The sequence below is a fragment of the Rissa tridactyla genome, chromosome 16 (assembly GCF_028500815.1).
Source record: "Rissa tridactyla isolate bRisTri1 chromosome 16, bRisTri1.patW.cur.20221130, whole genome shotgun sequence".
NCBI classification, from domain to species: domain Eukaryota; kingdom Metazoa; phylum Chordata; class Aves; order Charadriiformes; family Laridae; genus Rissa; species Rissa tridactyla.
Window position 1 is genome coordinate 5,355,627 of NC_071481.1, and position 23,305 is coordinate 5,378,931.

Sequence of the window (23,305 nt, forward strand, 5' to 3'; positions counted from 1 at the left end):
TGTGTTGCAGTAGGCAGTGGTTTTTAGCAAGTTGGTTTTGAAAACCCTTGGAGAGCTCTGAAGAGAATCAGAAAGGCCGTTTGAGAGGTCGTCTGTGGCTGAGTGTTTTGGCTGGTATAAAAACCTTTTTCTGTTAAAGTAATCCTCTAATTTAATTACAGATCAGCTCAATATACAGAATCAGGAATGATTATGCCAAGAGTGGTTAAACAGGTAGCACAGAATGTTCTCCTATATGTGACATTTGGGTCGTGGTGTTTTGTTTGGCTGTTTGTTTTGGGTTTTTTTCAAACTTAATAGTAGCATTAAGTTATTTTCATGCCTTCTGAGGTACTCCTGGCTAGTAGCAGGTGTTTCAGAAAGCCAGTGGAAGTGCAGTATGTGGTGGAGAGCATTGAGTATGTGGTGACCGTAGCAGAACGAAATTAAACCGTGTCTGTTGCTGGGTGAAATGAGCGGATGAGGAACAGTCGGGTCAATGTGGTACTGCAGTGGTACCACCCCCTCACCCCCGTCTCAGGGATGTAAGTCAGGATAAAAAATGTGCAATTACGGCATAGCGTGTTTCTTGCTGAACTGTGGTAGTAAAAAGGAAAACATGAAAGAAGCGGTATTGCAACTTCTGAGATTCCACCTTGTACATGTGATCCTTGACCCCAAAGGTCCACCTTAGGTATGCAGCCTCTGTGGTTTCTTTCAGAAGCCTGGCTTCCTCGCAGAGATCTGCACTCAACGTGCCGGGAAAAGAACTGCCTTGTATTCACGTCAAGGACAGGACAGTGCAGAGAAGCGCTACGCAGAAATCTGCAAATGCCTCTTGCCATTGCCTCCAAACTCTGGAGACTTCTGCTCCGGGTTTCCAGCCCTCAGTCCTGTTCAGTTCCAGCTATACCGTAACAGCGTTGGTGTTGGGAGTCCTGAACCCGAGTTATCCTCCCTCACAGCTGAGCTGCTGTACTTCATTGCAGCTCAAATGTCTTGTGGCAGTTCTTTTTGTTGCCATGTTTCAGTCCCTGATGACATTGCACTGCCGTATTTTCACGGACAAAGGCTGACGGTTGTGCCAGTTTTTGTGTGAGTGGTGAGAGTCTGGTGGACAGTATCGACAAGGAGGTAGATGATAGAGAGAGGGTTAAACTTGTTTGTCTGTGGGAAATCGTGCACGAGCTGTTGTTGCCAGCCTTCCTTCCTCTCTTTCCTTCTTTCTAAAGCTGATAAATCACAGCTCCACGCCACCCTGGGCTGTCTCCTTTTCCTTTCCCATCCTCGCCTCTGAACCGTTTTCTCTCCGCGACGCTGCTTTTGGCCTTGAATCTCCAGCCTCCCCTGTTGCTTTAGAATTGAAAGGACAAAGCTTTATTGAACTGAACATCCTCTCTCTCCTCTCGGAACTGTTCGGAACAAGCCGCTCTCGGATTAGAGTGGGCTTGTTTTGCCCTGCTCTGCTACAGAACCTGCTTGCCTTTTTGATATTCAGTCGCAGGCTTCCATCTCCTTTCTGACCAGCCCCTGTTTACTTTGCAGAATACAACGTTGTCATGGCAACAGGTTACTTTTCAAAGGGAACATCTTGTCATTATATTTAATCCACTGCAGCTGAAGAGGACTGAAATATTAAGTTGTTGTTGCTATGGATACTGCTTTGTTACATCAGTTTCTTTTGTGTCAGATTTCATATACAGTGTTGGGTCCTCTTTTTTCTTTCCCATAGAATAAACACGGAGTGCTGTTCCATTATTATTGTAATTGCTCTCCACCAATATAATTTAGCTTAAAAACCTACGGTGCATTTTCGTTCCCGTAGCAAGAATTTTCTTTCCATTTGCAAACCTGTTCCTGGGGCCGTGGAAACAGTAAAAATTATTTAACAGCTTGTGTGCCCTTGCAGAGCCGTCGGCTTCGTGCCCTTTTAAAGAAGCGTGGTGTGTTGCGATCTGAATGCGCTGCTGCGCAGCAGCTGAATTCAGCCTGGCCCTTACCTCGTGGGGCAGGGGAGGGAGCGCCTTTGGGGTGGGAATAGAAGCGGGGAATGGCAAATGAGTGATGAAAAGGCTCTCAGAAATATTTATCTTGACACTTCGTTTTCATGTGAGGAATCATGGTTGGATCGCCCCAATGCGTTTCCCCAGCTAACTCCACTTTTTTAGGAGCATAAATCCCATACAGAACTTTGCTTTTACGTTTGCAATTACTTATGGGATGCTCCAGCATCTTATAATCAGTCTTGATTCTTTATTTATCATATTTGGTGTGATGTAACTGAAGAAATTGGGAGTTGGGGAATATTTGGACTGCTGTTTTTTCCCTATCTAAATGGAAAATAACTTAATTTTCTGTTTAAGTACACAAGCTACTTTTATGGCCTTTGGCTGGTATGAAGTATTGTAGCTGGCACAAAGTGCATAGCCATGTTCTAAGTTTAACTTGCACTGATTAGTGGAGATGCGCATGGCTTTAAAATGAATTCTGGGACTAAAGGAAGAGCATCAGCATTTTCTGTTATCAGTTTCCCCTTCATTCCTCACAGGGAAAAAGTCTGACATCTTGTAGCTGAAAAAAATGTATGTACCCTGTTATTTAATTTCTAACTAGTTCAGTCGTTTGTTTGCATAATCTGAAAACAAGAGAACAATGTTGGATCACGTCTTGCAAAAATATGCATTGGAGAAAGTCACTTTGACATGTTCTTGTCCTTGCAGGGGACTTCTGGCACACGTTTTAGAGCGGATCCACTTACCAGGGAGGTAGCGTTGTGTAGACATTGAGACATAAGACTGAGTATTCCAAACCCCGTGTTTATTCCTATCTGGTGGGTTCTCCTGTTGGTTGCCTTGGATAAGGGACACTCAGACCCACTCCTGTAGCTTCCCCACTTGTGCACCTGTGAATAACACTTGAGAATGGTTGGCAAGGAGAAGTTTAACTTAATACACCTGTGCAACATACTTTGAAGTTTTTAGGTGAAAATGTTCATACAGATAAGCAAATGATCATGTAAAAAAGCCCTCCAGTAACCTTTTTGGCTTCAAATGGTATTTAATGGTTTGGACTGTCCATTGGAAATTTCACTCAGGGCGAGCAGTTTATGGTTGTGATCTTAATTTTTAAAGTTTAAAGGAAACTGTTTCTCAGCTGTTGCTTGTGATCCCTGTGAACACAGCAGGGTGAATAAGAAATCCTGCAGTGTGGCAGCTTACTTGTAAAATGATGTCGTTATTCCCTGTACCAGCAAATTGCAAGGTGAATTCGAGTTTGCTGTTTCCGGATTAAAGATGGTCGTCTGTTCAGTTTACCCATGCGCTCTTCCTTGCTGGTGTGTTGACACTCACTTCAATGGCTTGCAGTTACTGAAGTGTTAAAAGTCAAAAGTTTGTCTCCTAACAGCTCTGAATTTTGTCGTCCCTTTGAATAACAATTTATAGGAAAAGAACAACGTTCATTTTAGGGATATTGAATTTCCTTGGATTTGGTTGTATTCTTTTAATGATATTTTACAGGAGGTTCGGAGCATCATTTAAGTTTTCAAACCGCAGCTGCCTTCAGTACCACAAATACCAGCATTCAGGTGCAAGAGCCTTTACAGACTGTAGGGATCTGGCTCTTGGCAAGAGCTGGATGTGTGAGATCACAGCAGAGAGGTCCCACGGATTCAACTGCAGTCCTCAAGAAATTAATATTTCCAGTAAATAGTTTTGTTTGTGTGCCTTCTTATTGCTTATATTGTAATATATTTAATAAAGAAAAAAGGGTCACAGGGCACTCTTCAGTGATAAAGTTTTATTTACTCTGTTAGTCTGTTCAGAAGTTAAGAAGAAGAATAAATTCTGTCCTGTCAGATGTGTTATTCTGCTTTATATTGGCATACCTTTACTTTCTATTGTTGCCAGGGCAATTCTATGTGAAAACACGAAACATGAGCCCTTCAGAGTGTAATTCTCGCTACACGGAGGACAGTTCATTTGGAACCTGAAGTTTTCTATATAAATATCTTTCTAAAAGAGTGGAAAAATATAAAGGCCCAAGTGTATTTTGTAGAAGGGAATCCCTTTTTGGATTAATGGAATTAAATTCACTTCTATAAATGTTAAAGGCATGTTTTCATTGCTTTTTAGATTTTCCATGTTTCTGTGTCATATTATCTGATGTGATTTTTAGCAAATGAATTAACAGTAGCAATAATAACTTTAACTTCTTAAAATGAGAGCTAGATAATCTTGCATGTGAGATCCGAAGTAACTTGAATGGTTTTCCATGAGCTCTGCCTGGAAAAAGAGGAATTAGTTTTGCCAATGCTGGTAATACAAGGCTCTGTTCTTCAAAGATTAATACCCCAAATATTTTAATTTAAGATATTTTCTCTTTCAAAATGAAAGTGACCACGAAGATGTTTATGAGGGACGTGGTATTTCCTGGGTAGTAATCTGTAGCACAGTGCTTAGCATATTGTCTGCATTGTTTTAGGTTTGCTGTTGAAATAAGCAGTTGAAGGAACACAGTAAAAGTCAGATGCTTGTTGGAAGGTAATTCTTTGCAGAGTAGGCTTTTGAGTTGGCTGGCGAAAGCATGGCGCGGTCAGAGCTGGAGGGGCTTTTAAGGGGTCTTGATTACAAGTCGGTGGTGCTGCTTTGGTGCTGCTGTGGGGACAGATCGTGCTGATCCTCTTCCTGACTTCAGCTGCTTGACCAAAAGTTCCAGACTTGCCCTGTTGGTTTTTGCCATTTGCAGTGTAGCCTGTAATACGCCTGCGTATATCCTTAGTTGTTTTCTTAATAATGGATTATTTTTACTTCTCTTCCATTTGCATTGGAAATGCAATGACAAAAAATACAGAATATGATCCTAAATGTCCTTAATTGTAATTCTTTCTTATTACTGTTTTTTTTCTTTACCTATTAGGAGGCTAAACAGTACCCAAGGTGAAATCAGAGTCGGACCCAGCCATCAGGTAAGGGATTTTGTTCGTATTCTAATATCCAGAGGGCATGCTTTTGCCACTTGATCTGTTCAGAGGACACTTATTTAAAATGGAATGCATTCAAATACAGTGAGTCTTTTAGACCCATCACGGGTTCTTTAGAATTCCTTAGCTCAGTTAATGAGATTTTTCTATGTCAAGTGTTGATATGTTAATGATTATTACTAGCAGAAGTGCTATTGGGTTAATTCTAGAATAAGATTGAAGGAATATGAGTAATTACTGGAAATGAGGGGAAAAAATCTCAGCTACTATTGGGCACATTCTGGAGTTAAAAATTAAAGCATTCTCAGCTGGCTTTCACCAAGCAGTGCTTTTAATAAGCTATAAAAAATTAATTTGGTATTTTACACTTACATTCTAAGTAGATCTTTTAATTTACATAGTAAAATTGTCAAGTTGATAGTATGCTGCCTATAACAGTCCTTTTTGTGAATCTATATTTAAACAAAATGGAGTTCTGTTATAAGTGATTAAAAAAAGGACATCAGCTTTCCAAGAACAACATTACAAAATTAGAAGGATGGAGGAACTTCAAACCTGAGCAGGGTGTCTTTCCTGTACCAGAGATACATATATATTTATGTATGTATTCAGTTTTTAACACGGATACAGTGCTTTTAAGCATGTCTGTTAATGTAGCTGTCATCGATGCAGAATTTGCTGTAATCCTGCTCCCCCTTTTATGTTTGTCTCCGAGCGTGCCCTCTCTGGTTCATGTCTAGGGCTTTGCATTTCCTCATTGACTCGTGTTTACACTTAAAGTCTGCACATCTTTTCCTAGTTTTGTATGTTAAATGAGTTTGGGCAACTGTGGTACTTGAGCACAGAAGTCAGGGGCGGGGGGGGGCATTGTCTATTTAGTAATTCAACAGTCATCATAAAATTAGTTGTTTCTAATTGGAGCGGTTTTGGCAGCTCTTAGGGCAGACCTCTTTCTAAATACCCTCTTCGAGTGTTGCCTTGTGCCAGCATCACCAACACACTCTCCTTCTGCCATTCAAGAGGTTAGCTGGTCCTCACCCTTTTAACTGCATAACTCTGATACAAAGCAGTTTAAATTCTTCTTAACCTGGGAGTCATAGTAGTTCTGGACAATTATTGAAATACCCTTTTGTCCATAGTTTACAGAAGTCATGTTATAATTGTAGTATCTTATTTGTATTTCCCAGGAAGTTTTTTGTGCAGGCTTTCTTTTTATTTTCCGATGCTGTACAGAGGAGAAGTTTTGATTTTAAAGACAGGTAGACCTCAGTTGTGGTGTGTGTTTGACTGTGAGAAGCAGTAAGAACCATAAGCTCTTAAGACCAGTGCCTTAAGTCATTTGGATTGTTAGAATAGAAATTGAGAAAGCGTGCTGAATAGGATCAAACACTGGGAAGCAGAATAAGGTTATGACTCTAGATGTTATGTTCTTCCTGGTGTGTCCTTCTAATTTGAGGGAAGTCCTTCATGAGCATTTAAAATAATCTGTTCTTAAAGAGCATTAACGTACAACTTGCTCTGGTTTATAAGGCCAGCTCTGTCACTGGGAACGGAGTGCTCTCCTTTACCTCTGCCGTCGACTTTGTACTGTCCAAGTACTGGGGGTTTGCATCCAGGTGATGAATATTCATTCCGACTCTTTTTAAAATCTTATTTAATAACTAGCGAAAGTAAAGTAAAATTTGTGGAACCTATGTAACATTCTTAAGGATATTTTGCATTTAGAGGAAAAAAATCCTTGGCAATTAAACCTATAGTAGTCTTTTCATTAGTCATAATAAGAGTGCTGTAAATGATACTTTCAAAACAACTTTCATCTCAAATTGTCATCTAATATTTTGGCAGGTATTAGTCACTTGTGCTGTAAGCTATAATTACCAGATGCATTTATGGATGGGAAAAAAGTAGGAAGAAGGTCCACTGATGTAGAATAATGTTAGCTTTTGCTTAATATTTTAAACTTCCATTATTCTTTCACTCATTTGCTGAGCATCTGTGTTTCTGACAAATGTCATCGCTAAGAGGATATATCGTCATCCCATTAATTAGCGTAAGGCATAATCTTAAGATATATGCATGGTTGCTTGTAGGCCACGGTAGGAGGTCAGATTGAAGATATTTGTTGCCTTCTGTTCTGTAGTGTGATTCATTCTTTGGAAGGTGTAAAAATAGCCTCCTCTGTACACTGGGCTTTGTTAACTGAGGGAATGGATACAACTTTCCTCCACCTACATTACTGAGAATAAGGTGTATGTAGCAGAATCCAGAAAGAACCCTGAGGTCCTGGTAGTGGTTTCTGATGAATATCTGTTGCCTTCATTTTCCTTAAACTGTGCGTGTTACAGGTGCTGGAGGACTGTTGGCTTTTTTTGATACTTAATGCACAGATGCCTCAAACTACTGCTTGTATCATAACAGCAAGCAGGGCCATGAGTGAAGATCAACGTTTTGTAGGATTGCAGTTGTTCTCAAATCCACATGCATAGGAGGAGGAGAGTGGGTCTCTGCTAAATGTTCTCCTGTGAAAACTTTTGGATAACAAATTAATGGCCAGAGGTGTTCCAGAGGAAGTTGCTCTTAGGAGTAACTCTAGTAAATTAAACATGTTCCTAGAGTACGTAAGGATGAACATTAACTTGTGAAAGCACCCCGGTTGCCAGAATGCATAGCTCTTATAGAGACCTCATCTTGGTAAAATGCTTGCTTACCCTTTTCCAGACGAGAAGTTCAATGGCATATCCATTTTCTCAGGGAAGAAGTAAAATATAAAGTACAGATTAAAGAGCAGAACATGAAAGACATCTGAACCTGTGACTTGTAATTACTGGTTATGTATAAATGTTGCCTCTCAAATATGTTTAGCGTTGTGAGTATAGGAGGTAATTATAGGGCTTAAAAGCTGTTTCTGAAGAGGCTCTCAGCTATCTCATCCCATAGTGGTAGATGACTGGAGATGCTAATTGGGTCTCTGGATACAGCGTGGTACTTATTTAGTGGCAGAGTTCATTTCACTGAGCTATCTCACTTTCAGGAAATTTCTTTGTTTCTCTTTAGAGTTTTAATGATTTACCGAGGACTTAATTTTAAACTTAGTGTCAAATGTATAGGGTTTTTGAGTCATGTAAAGTGGTACACATATGATAGCCACGTTCCCGCCATCTTTCACGGTAGTATGCTGGGTGAGTATGTTTTAGCCTGGCAAGCAGGAGTTGTAACAGCATCTTTTTGACAAATGAAAAGCGTCTGTTTGGGGGTACATTGTCCAACAGTGTTTGACTTCTGTACAGTGGAGAACTAAATGCGCAGTACAAAATGGTTTACTGTCAAGCTGTGGTATTTCTGCAGGCATGTTTGCACTTGGTCTATATAGAGAAGGGCTTCGCTGGTGGTGGTCTGAGAGGTGGTGTTAACCCTGCACAGTTGTCAGGAAATGACCTGCCCTGCTAGAAGAGGGAATGCTGGATAAAGAGAGTAGGCTGGGGCTTGATGACCCAGTTTCCTCAAACTTCTGAAACTTGGATCAAATACCTTCACCACCTGTTGTCTGAATATCTTCCATCTATGAGATCATAATATTCTAGAGAATTTAAAAACTCTGTTATAACACTTGTGCATCCTCCTAACATTGTTAACAACTGTAATGTCTGAATGAACTCTTCGTTTCTTTTTTTTCTTTTCCCAGGCTAAACTTCCTGATCTGCAGCCATTTCCTTCCCCAGATGGTGACACAGTGACACAGCATGAAGAACTTGTGTGGATGCCAGGCGTCAACGACTGTGACTTACTTATGTACCTTAGGGCAGCAAGGTAATTTCCCCCAAGGTATTACCAATGTCTTTGGAATGCTGTAGCGGAAATGTGGACTGCCATGTATGTGCGCTTGGCTACGGTCACTCCTTTCTATTCAGTGTTGGTGTAGCATGGAAGTCAACCAGAGAAGCTGAAATGTTTAGTTCAAGACAAGAATGCTCTGATTTGATGTTGGGCCAACACAGAGTCTTTCCATTGGCTGTGCCTTTTGGATTTAAAAGGCAAAACCAGCAGTATGTGCTGGTGTTGGATGTGTACCATGTAACAAGGGAAGTAACTGCTACCAGTGGCATAGCCGTGACAGCACAGGATTCCTTTAGAGAATAAACGATTTTTGAATAAGCTCCACTTCTCCGTTTCATACGGGTCTCTGGTATGCCTGGTAGATTAATGAGATGCACTGGTGGGCCTCATAATAATTCAGAATATGAGTAAATTACTTCTAGTCTGCAAGAATTCATAGATGTGGGGAATCCGCAATTTAAGTCAGTTTTCTAACGTAATGAAACTGATTATAACAAAAGATTTGCTATCTGCGGTGAGACTCTGTCCTCATGTCTGGAGGTTGTATCTTCCGTAATCCTGATCAGGATTTGGTACTACTGCAGTGCAGATTTTTAATTGATGATATCCACTTAGATTGGATTTTAATCTTGAATTAATTATTGCATATGCTGAGGCGACTCAGGTTTGCGTAACAAATAGCAGAGTTTGTGGTGCCTTGTTTACTCATTGCACACAGTATCGCAAGGCCCTGAAATTTGTGATTTAAGGTGTACATATACTATTTGTGTATTGCATGATGTGTGCATCAAACAGCTGAAGAATTTAAACTTTTTTCCCCCTCAAACTGTAAAGGAGCATGGCAGCTTTTGCAGGCATGTGTGACGGAGGATCCACAGAAGATGGTTGTGTGGCAGCCTCCCGTGACGACACTACACTTAACGCGCTCAACACAGTAAGTATATGTAGAACTGCTGTGTGGAAGAACAGTCTTTCCATTTATTCCTGGACTACTTAAAGCACGTAGTGCATAAAATATTTAGCAGGTAAAATAGATTTTGGGATCAAAATTGGTTATTGGTTACATTGTAGTCACGTGCACTCGTGAAAGCTGTAGAAAGGATAAGATGTGTACCCTCTGCTGCGTTAATTTCTAGCTAAATCTGTAATATGTTTTAGGGGCAATCCCCATAGAAATGTGCAGACCCCATGGGGAGCTGGTAGGACTGGAAGCTGGGAGCAGCTTCAGTTGAGCGTGTTTTTTGGAAACTGCCAAGGGAGGATGCAGCGTGTACCTTCACATTTAATTTTTAAAGATCTCCTTTCCTAAAAGAAATTTTAAGCATGTTCTGCCTCAGTGTTCATAACTATCTCCAGTGACTCATACGTTACGTTGCTCACAGTGCTTGAGGCTCAAGTAATTTGTTTTCATTTAGTAAAAATAAAACTACTAGTGCTATCAGCAAAAAACAACTTAGTGTGCTGTACTCCTGCTAAACACCACCTAATGACCACAGTGTATTATGTCTGCCTCTGCTTGCTATGCTTTAATTATTTACAGCACGTAGGGGCTTTTTTAACCATTTATTTATAAAATTCTTAAAAGCTTGGTAGATGTCTGTGATACACATCAGAAACTGAGTGATAATCACTGCGACAAAACAGGTTATCTGTTTGTTTAGAGGAAGTATCCTAAGTGTGGTGGTGTTGTTTGGTTGTTTTATTAAAGTGATTGGAACTGACCTTATCAAATTAATCACGTTAAATATGCTTAACTGATTCTTTACTGTCAGTAAAACATCCCATTACATGAAGTTTTTAAATACTTCAGAAAGTTAAGAAGCAGCTTGATCTAAGTTGTAGAACTGGTTTGTAACTGGTCAAGTCTGTGATTAGGTATGCATGACTTGGTATCTCCACTAAAGTTAAAATGCCTGTATTCTTTAACATGAAAAGTGTTATTTAGGTAACATTCACTTTTGAAACCCACTTGCACTGTTTTTTCTGTTTTATTTCCGTTTCTATTTGATTACTTGTGTTTCATAGAGTGCATCAATTTTGGTCGTTTCCTGCAACAGACAGGACTAAAATAGGATTAAGATCTAAAATGTGCCCCTGTAGTATTATTAAATAAACAGCAACAGAACTTTCAGTCATATTCTGCAAAATTGTTTAAATAGAGTCTATTCACTCGCACGTGTAACCAGCTGAAATCCAAGATCAAATTCTATAACCAGATTAAATGCTTCCTTGTTATTCTCACTTTTACGGCTGCCAAGTCAAGTCTGTCTTCTCCGTGCTTCGCAGTGCACCTGAGAACTGAGGGGAAAGTATAAATCTTAGTCCTTTGGTTCCTTTCCTAAAGATAACCAGTGTGTTAAAGATTTTTATACAGTTTGGTAAGAATTGTAGTTAGGTCTGTATTGCACAGCCGCTTCAGTTTCTTACCTGTTTTACAACTTTTTCCTTCCTCCTTCTTGGGATGGGTGCCATCTGATTCTGGGGGCTCACCACTCTAGAGTTTCCCAAGTTGTTCACTAACATCCTTCTTAGAGACTCAAATCTCTGTTAAGGCCAATAATCATCAAGGAACTTTTGAAATGGGAATTTCTTTCTCCTTGTCATCTATAATAAAAGACTAATGCAGAAAATTCATTTAGGTTCACTGCTTCGCTATCTATTTTAATTACCCCCTTTAATCACTTGGGAGCCTGAGGAGTTGCACTTCTAGACTTCTTGCTTCTGAGACTTAGATTAGTCCTAAAATATTTTGTTTCTGTTCTTTTGATTATTTTCTCTTTGTATTTCTAGTGCACATCTCTCTTAGAAAATCACTGCTGATTCATTTTCTGAGTGGGGGAGGGCTTCACACTTCTGAAATAAAAGAACTATACAGAGTCTTAATTTATCCTCTTAATCTTGTTTGTCTGTCCCATTAAAGAGTCTGCCTGAACCTGGACTGTTGTACTTCCAGGAAAATACAACCTGCAAGGTTTGACCTTAACGGCTCCTGGAAGGTCCTTAGGCTTCTGTGATGTTTGATTTATTCACGCTTCAAAAATCTACTCTGGGAACTAATACTGTTCGTAGTCATTTTTAGAAACTAGTGAAGATACTTTCCTTGTTCACTTGGAATTTTTCTAGAAAAGTGTTCTCTTATGAATGATAGTTCTGTCGTGTGGGATATTTTAAGAAACTTTGGCTTATTTCTTAGAGCCTACTTTTTTGGGTAACTTAAAGCAGTCTAGATAGGTAATTTCATGTCCTGCCAAAATGGTGCTGCCCGTAATCTTTCTGCTCACCATCCGTTTAAAACATACCAGATTTATCTGATAAATGATTTGTGAGAATCTTACCCTGCAGTAAGTTGTGTTTTTGTTTAGAAATTATCATACGCAACCCAGAAGATTAACGTAGAAAAAATTGATATGGTATGATTTCTTATTATGGAAATGCAATAAACTTCAGAGCAGCACTTCATATAAATCAGTCTTGACAAGCTCCTTTGCTAGTGTTTTATTTATGTAATAACAGATGCTGTAGCCCCTAGAATGATTTATTGTTAATTATACCAGATAGAAATGAAGATCATGGAAGGCGCAATGCAACATATATATATCAGCTCATTGAAATGATTATTCACTTAATGTTCCAGGTGAATTTCAACTCCTGTTCCTTTGTTTGGCTCTTGGGATTTGATGCCACATTTGTCATTTTAACCCTTGGGAAGGAAATAAAGTTTTCATTTGGAGTTCGTTGCCCTCCTGATGAGTGGTGGCTGTCACACAGAGAGCCGTGGAGGAGCACATGTTTGTTCCTGAAAGTTTTCAACATTATCTTTTTAGATAGAGAGAGACTTTTTTGTTATACTACCATAGAACAGGTAGCTGAATGTGGCTGACTTTCTAAAACTAACTGTCTTTTGCACTTTGTTTAAATATTAATGAACAAAGGCGATTTGATTCATTAGACCTTAAAATATTAGTCATGTAAAATAAAAACGTGCATATTCAGTAAACTTGCATTTTTTTTTTACTGGTGAAACGGTAGGTGATGGAAACATTTTAATTTTTTTATAGCTACCCGGTTCCTTCTGTCTTGTGAACTGGAGAACCACGTTGCTTTGAGGCAGAGCTCTTCCTAATAAGCGAAAAGGGAAATGGAAATGCTCATTTGAGTTACTCCCAAACCTTACTTTGGGTCACTGTGGACAGCGTTACTGCGTTCTGAGAGCCAGCATGGCTGATGGGAAAATTTTATAATTAACACTCGGTAGTAATGCACTTTTCGCTTTTGGGCTTTGAGTGTGGATAGGCATCACTTTTTAATAATCACAATACCGTCAAAAAGCCCCTCAAAACACTATGTTTACAACATACCTATGGAGATCCTTAAAAAGAAAATCATGCAAGAGAGCCAGGATTTAATCAGCCATTTGTGGGTGTTTGGATTTTTTTTTTGTCTGTTCCAAGCTAATTGAAATTTGGAAATCAACTGAAAACCTTAGAATTTATTCCCTTTCCAAATCAGGCGAGTTTAATTAACAACCTTATTTTGCTTAGCATTCTTTACTTGCGAGTGCGTCGCCCACTCTAATGACATGTTCAGTGTGGGAAAGCATCTGACGCACCCTTTTGTTCCCTTCTGTAGAAGGAAGAAAGAAGTCTTGTGGAAGTATTTTCTAAAAAAAAAAAATGGCCAATTGTGCTGCTAGTATATTTTACTTGTGGATAAATTTCTTCTGTAACACATACGATTGGCGGGTAACCTGGGCCATCTCTAACACTTACGTGGAGCATGAGAAGAAGTTTCCAGTTTTCAAATTTATAAAAAAAAAAAAAAAAAAAACCAAAAAACAAAAAACAAAAAAAAACAAAAAAAAAAAAAAAAAAAAAAAAACAAAAAAAAAACCCCACAACACCAACAAGACTGCACTTAACGTTCTATGGCCGGATCAAATTCCAGCATGTGCAGACAAGCAGATGAAGCTTTTTTTGATTTGTGTTTTTGTGTGTCCTTGTTCTCGTGCAAGACTCCAATTCTGGCATTATGTTTTGCAAAAGTCCTCTTAGACATAGGAAATTCTATACTTGAGTGTTCCTTCCTTGTGGGACTGAGAACTTCATAGAGGTGTGATCCTAGAGCTTGTTACAGAGAATGTCCTTCTTGTCCACGTCGGCCTTTTAAGCTAATACACAGTGCCAAAACATTTATGTGGATTATTGGACTGTGGCTTGCGGTGTCAGACAACTCAGGTTAGGTTTTTGCCATGCAGTTCAGTATTGACTTACCAAAAAAGTAACAGAAAGTAGTTTAAATGTTCTTAAAAGCAGAAATGATGTTGAGTTTTGCCTTTATTAACACTCAGATCAGGAAGTGTTAAAGACCAGATTAACAAAGCATACCAGAAAACTTACAAGCATTGTCTTAAGGACCAAGTTTTAAAATTACACTTCAGTCTTGGAAGGGTCATTTCAGTGGCATACGGATCACTGGAGTAATTTTTGTCTTGCTCCTTAGGAATCTAAAGGAGTGTTTGCCTTCAAATGTAACAGGATGTGCCCTTCTCTTAATATCCAGAGCCACGTACATCACTTCTGCGTTTTAAATTCAGAAGTGATAACTGTACTGTGATTCCGTAATTTCCTCAAGGTTAATTTACACTAATACATCAGTAGTGGTCCCTTTGTGTTGTGTTTGGTGGAAATGCTGTAAGCTCTTACACCATAGAGAGCTTATAGGCAAGTCAGTTAAAGGTCAATCATATTGAAACCTGGTTTTGTACATGTGAAAAAGCAACATGCAAACTTAGCAAGCAGTAAGCCTCTGGCTCCATTGTGTGGGTTTTGCTTTGTTTTTTTGAGATGGAAAACAAATATTTACAGGTACTTGTATCACGGTTGTAATTCTTTAAGCATCATACCTTCTGGAGGCTTGTTACCTAGCTTTCTATATACACACAACAGCCAAAGTTGTATTAGTTTGTCTTCATATGAATAACTGTTCTTGTTTTCACAGGTGTTTTCCTCAGTGTTTCCCTTCCTTTTTTTATCCCACCCTCAGAACTTTATTTACTGTGAGGCTTGTGCAGGAGGATTTTGGCATGATTGTTGTAGCCTTGTTAAGGATCTGCAAAGGTTGTAAATACACAGAAGAGCTTTGTGGCTTTTTGACAGTATTCTGGTTGTAAAAACTTTAATGTGACCTCCAAAGTGGTGCTTCTGTGGTTTTGTTCATTTTTCGAAACAAAGCGTGTACCGCTTGTGGGATACTCTAAAGTAACATCACACGGGCAGCGTGTAGGAGGGCTGTCAAATAGTTGAATCGGCACAACCGAGGAGCTAGGAACGTCTTAAATCATTCTTCCAGTGGAAACATTAGTGGTGTTTTGCCCTTAGTTAAAACTTACTGATGTCCTTTTCAAAGTTGCCAGGCAAGGAGAGAGACCTTTTCATTTAAAAACCCCACATTTCTGGTAGGCTGGTGATAATTGCAGCTGGTTTGGATCACTTTGCACGTGCTTTCATTCATAATGCAAGAAATAGAGCCAAGTGAAACAATGCGAGCGAGCTGATACCACCTCCTGAGCGCCTTAATATCACCTTCATTTTAGGGAGAAGCCTGTGGCTGTTCCTACACCTACCTGGTTGTGGCACACAAGCGAAAACTCCGCGTTCACCTCTCTTGGTCAGAGTTGTTTGTTTTCTCTAAAGAAATGAGCTGTTTTCTCTGATGTACTGGTAAAAGAAAGCGTGGGAGTTACTGGTGTCCCAGCGTACTGTATTGGGAAGTGCTGCAGAAGCTGATTGAGGCGGAGCTGTGCGTAGGGAGGAGGAGGAGCAGCAGCAAGGGGCTCTTCCTCTGTCTTCATCTCACTTTGCACCATAGGGGTAGTGTTGGAGCCTCGCTGAAATCATGGCTTCAGCAGAAAAGCAGGCAAAAACTTTCAAGGATATTAGGAAGTCATCGTATCGAGAATTTGGGTATCCAAAAGCTGGAAGAATTGATTTTAAAATGTCTTAACGTGGTGAGGGCCTGTTACAAGAACTGGACCTGGCAAGCGCTGCAGGTTAGAGCTAGCAAAAGAAGCGTTTAATACTACAGCAGTGATTTTGGAGAGCAGAAATGGCTGACAAATAGGTTTGGAAAAAAATATGCTCAGAAAGTTCATCCTGCTCCATGGTAGAAAGCTGATGCCCTAAATCTGACGATCCGTGGAAAGATTGTAATAAGCTGAATATTGAGCATAAGCATAGTTGCCGCTGCTAGCGAGTCCTGTGGAGTAAGAGTTGGGGTAAATCTTGGTGTAGTTTCTTCCCCTCCCTTCCTCCCATTTCTTGGCCTCTCTCCTCCAGAGCTCTGATTTAGTATCAGATCTGTTTTAAGGTCCTTTCTGTGCTCCATACCAACACAAACCCATAAACTCATGGCCTCTCTTATCCTTTGCTGCTTTTGACCTGTGCCTGCTGGTCAGAGTTTCTACAATTCTTTTCCCAGAGCATCCAGGTCAAGGAGGAGTTAAATTACTTCTTTGTTCCCGGTTTTTAAAAAAGTTCCATAATAATAATTCTCGCTGTTCTGCCTTGCCCATTGCTCTGATTCAAGAGCCAGTGTGAGCATCAGTTATATAAACCAGCAGACCCTAGAAAAAGAATTGGAAATGACAGTGTGCAGACTCAGTGCGTAAGAGGGAACCTCAGAGTTCTGGGTCATTTTGATGTGCATGTGATTTTTGCTGAGGAAATCGAAGTGCCAGCAACTCTATTTATCCTCCTATGGTAAGAAAATACCACCACTTAAGCTCTCATACTACTGCATGGAAGAAAGACAAAACAATCATATGCTAATATTGTATAAATCTCTCTTTACTAATAGCGTTGTTCTGACTTCTCATAACACTATTACATGGGAACATGTCATTATGAGTGACAAACATGACAGTGTAATATCGGTTTAAGGAAGTTCAGTTCTAAGTAAGATGTCACCCAGACAAATTACTCCCTGTTTTAACTTGCCCTTAGACCAGATTTTCTTGTTCATTAACTACAGACAAGGTTGAAAGCATAAAAAATTATTTAAATATATGTTAGCATTTCTTATTATTACTAGTTTTCCTTTTGGATGAGTCTTAATTAACAGCTACTCTCACGGTTCAAATGAGGTAGCGCAGCACTTCAGGGGCTATCACTCTCTGCCTGGGCATGTTGGAAAACGAAGCCACTTCTAGTGCGTAAGACAATTTTGCCACTTTGAATTTTCATTCATCCTTATCCTTCCTCTTAGGGGAAAAACTGCAGCACTTTATTTGTAAGATGAGTCAGGAAATCTTTCTAGAGAAACGGTTGAAACGGGCTGATAAAAAGGGACAAAAATGACTGCCATGGTTAGTTTTAGAAATTTTGGGGGAATGTGTAAAATATATAATTTTTTTAAAAAGTTTTGGGTTTTTTTTAAATGCTGCTGCAAGTTTTGCAGGTATTTGGCAAGTTCTTGCCCGGCGGAGCAGGAGCCACGGCTGCAGCGTGGACCCTCGAGCCCAGCCGGCACAGTTAGCTCCCTCTGCCGTTCTCTATTTTGCGACTGTCTTTTGAGCTGTTTGGCAGAGCCCTGGCAGCACCCGTGTGTGAGAAGTGGGGGTGACACAAGCATCTGGCTTTTTAATCTCCATCATTAGTGTCTCAGGTAACTTTGTAGCAATTAGAGTTTATTTAGAAGCTGAAAATAGATTAGAACTGGGGGGAAGAGATGGAAGGTGCCTTCCCCCCTGCCCTGAAACCAGTGGGGACTGTTTTCTGTATTTTCAAGCTGTCGGATAGCACAAATCAGGTATTTTTAAAAACAGAACGAGCAGTAATTTTCTTTTAGTAGGAAAATTGGTAGCTTACTGATTTCTGTCACCTTCTTTCTTTTGTTCGTTTCAAATTCTGTTGCAGGCCAAGCTGTGTCAACTAGTTATAAATCAAAACTTCCCAGTTAACTGTCCCGGTTAGCAAAAGGAGATTGTTGGGCAGAGTCCTTCTGTTGGAGGGTTTAGGTTCTTGATTGGTTCAAGGTTCCATTGTCCTTGGGCACCAGAGGGAGCTCAGCAAAGTAGTTTTGTTATCTGAGGGCAGTATTTTTATTTTTTTTCTCTGATCCAGATTGTTCAGTGTGTTGCAGCAGGTGGGGAGGAGGTAGAATTTCAGAGAGGAGGGAGGAAAGGAAATTCCTGGAATTAAAGGGCATTTGGGGCTAGCGTCTTGTTGAGTAGCAGACACGGTTGATAAAAATCAAATCTTGTGACTTTGGAGGATGAGCACTTTTAAAGGATGATGCAAATTTGGAAATAGATTTTGCTGTTTCACCTAATAAGATATTTGCTGTGGAGCATATTCCATTTGATAATAGGGCAAGATGTCTGTAGCTATAAAGAGTATCTGCATCAAACTGAAACTTGTCAGCTCTGCTACTGAAAGTGGCCTCGATTACATTTTTGTATTAAATTAGGTGCTTGGATTAGAGTAATTACACCAAAAGACCTAGCTACTCAAGCCACATCGCAGTAATTCTCATTCTGCTTTTCATTTTCCTTGTTGTCTTTTTCCTTTTCTCTCCTCTTTATTTTCTACCCTCTTAAAGGTGCTACAGTTTTATGGAGCTACTGGGTATCTTGACCATTGTCCTCTTCAGTGAGAGGGGCAAATAGTTCATTAATAATTACAATGTTCTTAAGCCTGCATAGATTACAATAACTGGTGCTTGAATAGGGAAGTTATGTAAATATAATCCATAGAGTACCAGGCAAATATCGTCGTCTTTTACAATTCCACTGCTTGGCAGCAGGGAAAAATCTCTTTCAACTCATCTGTATTGAGTCTTTAAATGCTCTTGCAATATGGGTATTTAGCTCATGTTTGGCAGGTCAGGCTTTATATCCGTGTGCCCTGAGAAGCGACAGGATTGTCCGTGGCCAGCGATGGCTCGGTGGAAGAGCCAGTGCTCCAACCTGCAGAGCTCCTGAATTCCAGTGCGGGACACGGCTGCGTCCCCACAAAAAGGTGTTCTGCCTCAACCATCCCTTCTGCTTGTATTGCCTTTTCTGGGTAGACTTCAAAGTAGTTCGGTACTGCTTTATCACTGTATAGTAGCAATTTTTCCTTAGAGAAAAAGACTCTGGAATCTAACAGTGTTCTTAATGGACTGCAATTATTTAATACCGTAGCATGAATGCAGCCTAACTCAGATGGGCTTTTCAGCGGAGATCATAATGACTGTAATTGCAAAAGGATGCCTTGCTGAAGTAGAAGCTGCCAGATGCAATGCAATTCTGATCTAAAAAGGTCACAGTAAAAGGGACATTTAAATTAAGTTATAAATTACAATTGAAGAACAATATTTTGATGAGCAAGACCAGAGATGTCAGAGCTGCAAGATGTAATTCATGGGTTCATTACAGAACAGAGGTGCCTGACAGCTGAGCCATGCCAAAAGGAGAATTTATTTGCAACCTCACGCAGACAGAAAATGGCAGCTCCGCTGAGAAGCTGTAGTAGAAACTTGAAACCGTGTGGTAACGTGCAGACTTTATGGTAATAAGCCTTGCCTGTGATGGAGCTTTGTTTAATGGCTGTCGTAATATAAAAGAGGTTTTTGGGCACGTGCACGTTCAGAATTTTTTCTTGAATCTAAAATCCTATCCAGTGATGCAGAAATCGCTGTGGTTTTGTTTTAAAGTATAAGTACATTTGTGTTGATTCCTTCTGGTGCGTTTGTATACGTGCACAATGTCACCGGGGTTCAAAATTTAGATGGCAGAGTTAATGCTAAAAATGATGATTCTCTAGATGACAGGGTAGTAATCTAGTGTTTATAGCAATACCTTGAAAAGTTCAAGCAGCAGTTAATGAAACCATAGGCAGGCATCATTAGCTATTATTTATATGTTTGAGTTGCTTGCCAATAAAGTGCTTGTATATATTAAATGACCGAAAGTAATAAGCAGAGAATTAATAAGCCAGATTGAAACAAGTAAATGTAACTCTGGCACTTATAAAAAAATATTTTTCCTTTTTGGGCATTATCCTACTCCTGACGCTTATAAAAGCTTTTTTTTTTTCCTGCTTGCTAAAAGTAACATTTTTCAGGAGACTGTAAACCTGTATCACTTCTCTTGTTTTCGCATCTGTGTCCTTTCTGTTAGATGGCTCTTCTTTCATGTCTGTGCTTACGGGTTTTGTGATTGTTATTAACGTAATTACTTGGTCAAAAGTTAATACTCATATTTTCTGTTGCTGATTTGGGACAGTTCTGATGGCCTGTAAACTCTTCTATCGTTCAGTAACCAGAGTAGTTGCCTGTTAGACCAGTCCATTCTTTCTGAGCTTGTCTGATTTTTATTTTTTTTCAGTTTAAACTGCTTGGGCAATAGGGCTGCCAGGGAAAAACACGTGTTGTCCTTGAGGCAAAATAAAGATGCCCTCCAAGTTACAAAGAGGCTTTGGCATTACCGCATGTTTGGGGAGGGAGCAAGCAGGGAAAAGAAACAGAAGCACCATTCTCTTCAACGCTGTCAGATTTCTGAAGTGAAAAATCTTTTAGGTAGTGGCACGCATGGAAAAAAACATTTGCAAGGTGAGCTGGCAAAACAAACAGTCCTTTCTTTCTTGAAGATGGATCTCTTCCCAGTGCTGGAGTGCAGACAAGGAGAAAAATTAATGTGTGCCCAGTAGAAAAGACAACATCTTATTTTCATGCCTTTAAGTAGGTACTGCATACCACAGGAGTCTTTAAAAAAAAAAAAAAGTTTGAAGTTGGTCGTGTTGTTTGAGTACGGGCACTGCAACTCGAGCTTTCGACTCCTTATCCTTTGCCTTGTGGCTGATGTCAGATGGGCCGAGATCACGGTCTCACCTGCACGGAGGTACAGCCGTGGGAGTAGTCAACAGAGGCAGATTTATAAGCCATGGTTCTGCTGTACCTCAGGAAATTCCACCTGGGAGACAGATTGGAGAGGCGATGGTTTCTGCTGAGTGATCTCGGGTAACGCATCTCCCTGATGCCCAGCAGCGGGAGGTGCTGATGGTGGCTCGGATGTGTTAGCGCATCTCGTGGCAGTAGCTTACGGAGATCAATTAGCTGAAGAAATTAGGGTGGGGAGGGAATTATTTTTCGGAAGCTGAGGCATTGTTTTCTATGGTTACTCTGCCAAGGTACACATGGTTATAATTATTGCACAGAGTATCTGTAACTTTCCGGTAGGTGCCGTATAGAAAGCTGAAAATGAATAGAAAACTACACTGGCTTAGTTTTCTTTCTTGTTCCCATTATAATAGCGGAGTGCTTATTTTACTGCAGTAACACCCTGTATGCTATTGTTATTTTAGTTGTTGTTACGGGGGAAAAAAAAAAAATTCAGGCCCCCAGTTAAGGGAATATTGGTGTTTGTTCTAAAAACACATTGCAGGTAATGATCTCTGCCCAGCCGTGACCTCTTATTTTTAGAATTATTTTACTTTAAAAGTCCTCAAGTATAAATAAATTTTGAATGCCCCAATAAATTGGTGGAGGTGGAAGAGCACCTTCATCAGTTCAAGATCTCTTCCTACAGATAAGAGAAGGTTTGAACCAATTTGTGTGAAGCGTAACCCGTAATGTGCTAATGTCTTCTTTAACACGGCTGATAAGATGCTCCTCCCTGTCAGTGGGAGATGCGCAGTCTGACTTCTGGGTGGCCTGATTTTCTAGAGGGCTGTGCACTTCTGCTTTTATACCCAACTGCTTTGAGGGGTTTAGTAACAACTGTCGATCAAAATATTTTCTGGAAACTCAGCTCTCCAGGTGTTACAAAGGAGGCTCCAAGATTATATGGAACTGAAATTTCATCGGTAAATGGAAAAAATAGCATGTTATTTTTAATACATTGAGGTTCACGTGCGGGGACTTCTGCTTTACTAAAGAAAAGAAAGTCATTTCTGGTGCGCTTTGTACTGCAGACTGCTTGGCTTTATAGACTGTCACAGTCCGTCCTGTGGCATTCATGACCAGACACCTGAGATGCCAATAAAATAGACTGGAAGATGGCACGGCATGGTACGTGGTATCCAAAATCCACCATTTCATAGCGTGCGCCAGTATGATGGACCACAGTGCCTTGTGTGAAATGGGCACTTCTTGGTCTGTGAAATTCCCTGCCCACTTACAGTATCGCTTTTATTGAAAAAGCGAACCCTCTTTTATAAGAAAACAATGTGCTTACAGATGCACAAGCTATTTAAAACCGGAGTTGACAAAATCCAGGAAGTGAAAATGAAGACTGCTCTGTACCAGGCCTTACAGATGTGCTTTCTCTCCACAGCTGCATGAGTCCTGCGCAGAGCTTTGCTTTCCATTTCCCAGCTTTTCCCACATTCTGCTGCAGCTCTTGAAGATTTGTTGAATATTCTGCCCTGACCATGGCTCTGGAGCCATGCAGGCTTCTTAGAGCAGGCTCGTCCTAGATTCAACAGTGGTGCAGCTTTAAAGAAGCATGTATATTGTATTTATAATAAAAACACACGCATATATATGCACGCATCTCTGTATTTTGTTGTAAATGCCATCACAGCAATCTAAGTTGCCATTTGACTTTCTTCTTTCTTGAAGTTGCGTGGTGGCTTTCAAAAGTCAGTGCACGAACCTTTCATAGGTTATTTCTTGGCAGAACCATACAAAGCTGGCTTTTAGTAGAAACTGATTTTTATTATAGTCTAAAAAAATTTCTGTAAGGCCAGTGATTTGTTTTTTCCCTTGTCTCTTGATTCCAATATCTGCCTTTATTTCTTAGTAGAAATCACTTAGACCTACTTAACAGAAGTAAATTTGAGTAATTTACTTAGAGCTTTTAAAAGTCTGTGAATCATGCTACTGGATGCAGTATGCATGCAGGGCGTTCTGGTGCACCGAAGAGCTTACGGGCTGAGTGAAGGCAAGATCGGACAAAAGAAGCAATACAAGAAAAAAAACCCAGTATTGTTAGGAGGTGGCCCCAGGGTAGAAGGGGTCTCACCATCGTCAAATGTACAGAATCGGTACTTATGGATTGGTTGAGAGATGTAAATAGCTACAGCAAGCAGCAGTAAGAAAGTAATATTGCTATTTTTATTTGAAACAGAATGCTGTTCTAAAATTTGAGCCTTTTGACATAAGAAAAATGAGGAGTTTTTTCCTCTTGTAATCAGGTTTTGTTATAACTTTATATTAATAGTGACAAAGTAGTTAATATCTTGTCACTGTTCAGTAATTGTATCTTGATCCCTGTTCGGTTCATAAGTCTTGGGAGAAGTTCACCAATTATAGTACTTGTATAAAAATGTTTTCTGAGCCTGATTAAGCACAATTCTAGCAGCATGGGTGAGATGCAGATGGCTCGGGATAAATGCTGGGTGGGAAGGAAAAGCAGGAGGTGATCAGTGTACAGAATCATGTTCTGACTGTCCCTATTGTAAAGAAACTTTGGAGGGTCTGTAAAATTCTGTGATGTTAATCGATAGGTTCGAAGCTTTGGTTTGCTTAGCA

The 23,305-nt window shown here is 39.9% G+C and overlaps 1 protein-coding gene across 6 annotated transcripts in view; it reads left to right on the forward strand.

Annotated features, from left to right (window-relative positions):
- Positions 1-23,305, forward strand: part of RERE (arginine-glutamic acid dipeptide repeats) — a 243,524-nt gene that overhangs the window by 138,853 nt on the left and 81,366 nt on the right. For all 6 annotated transcript variants that reach the window (XM_054222253.1, XM_054222256.1, XM_054222255.1 and 3 more), the window contains 3 exons: positions 4,897-4,945; positions 8,643-8,767; positions 9,629-9,728. In XM_054222253.1, coding sequence (XP_054078228.1) covers positions 4,897-4,945; positions 8,643-8,767; positions 9,629-9,728 — 274 coding nt within the window. The remainder of the gene's footprint in view (positions 1-4,896; positions 4,946-8,642; positions 8,768-9,628; positions 9,729-23,305) is intronic.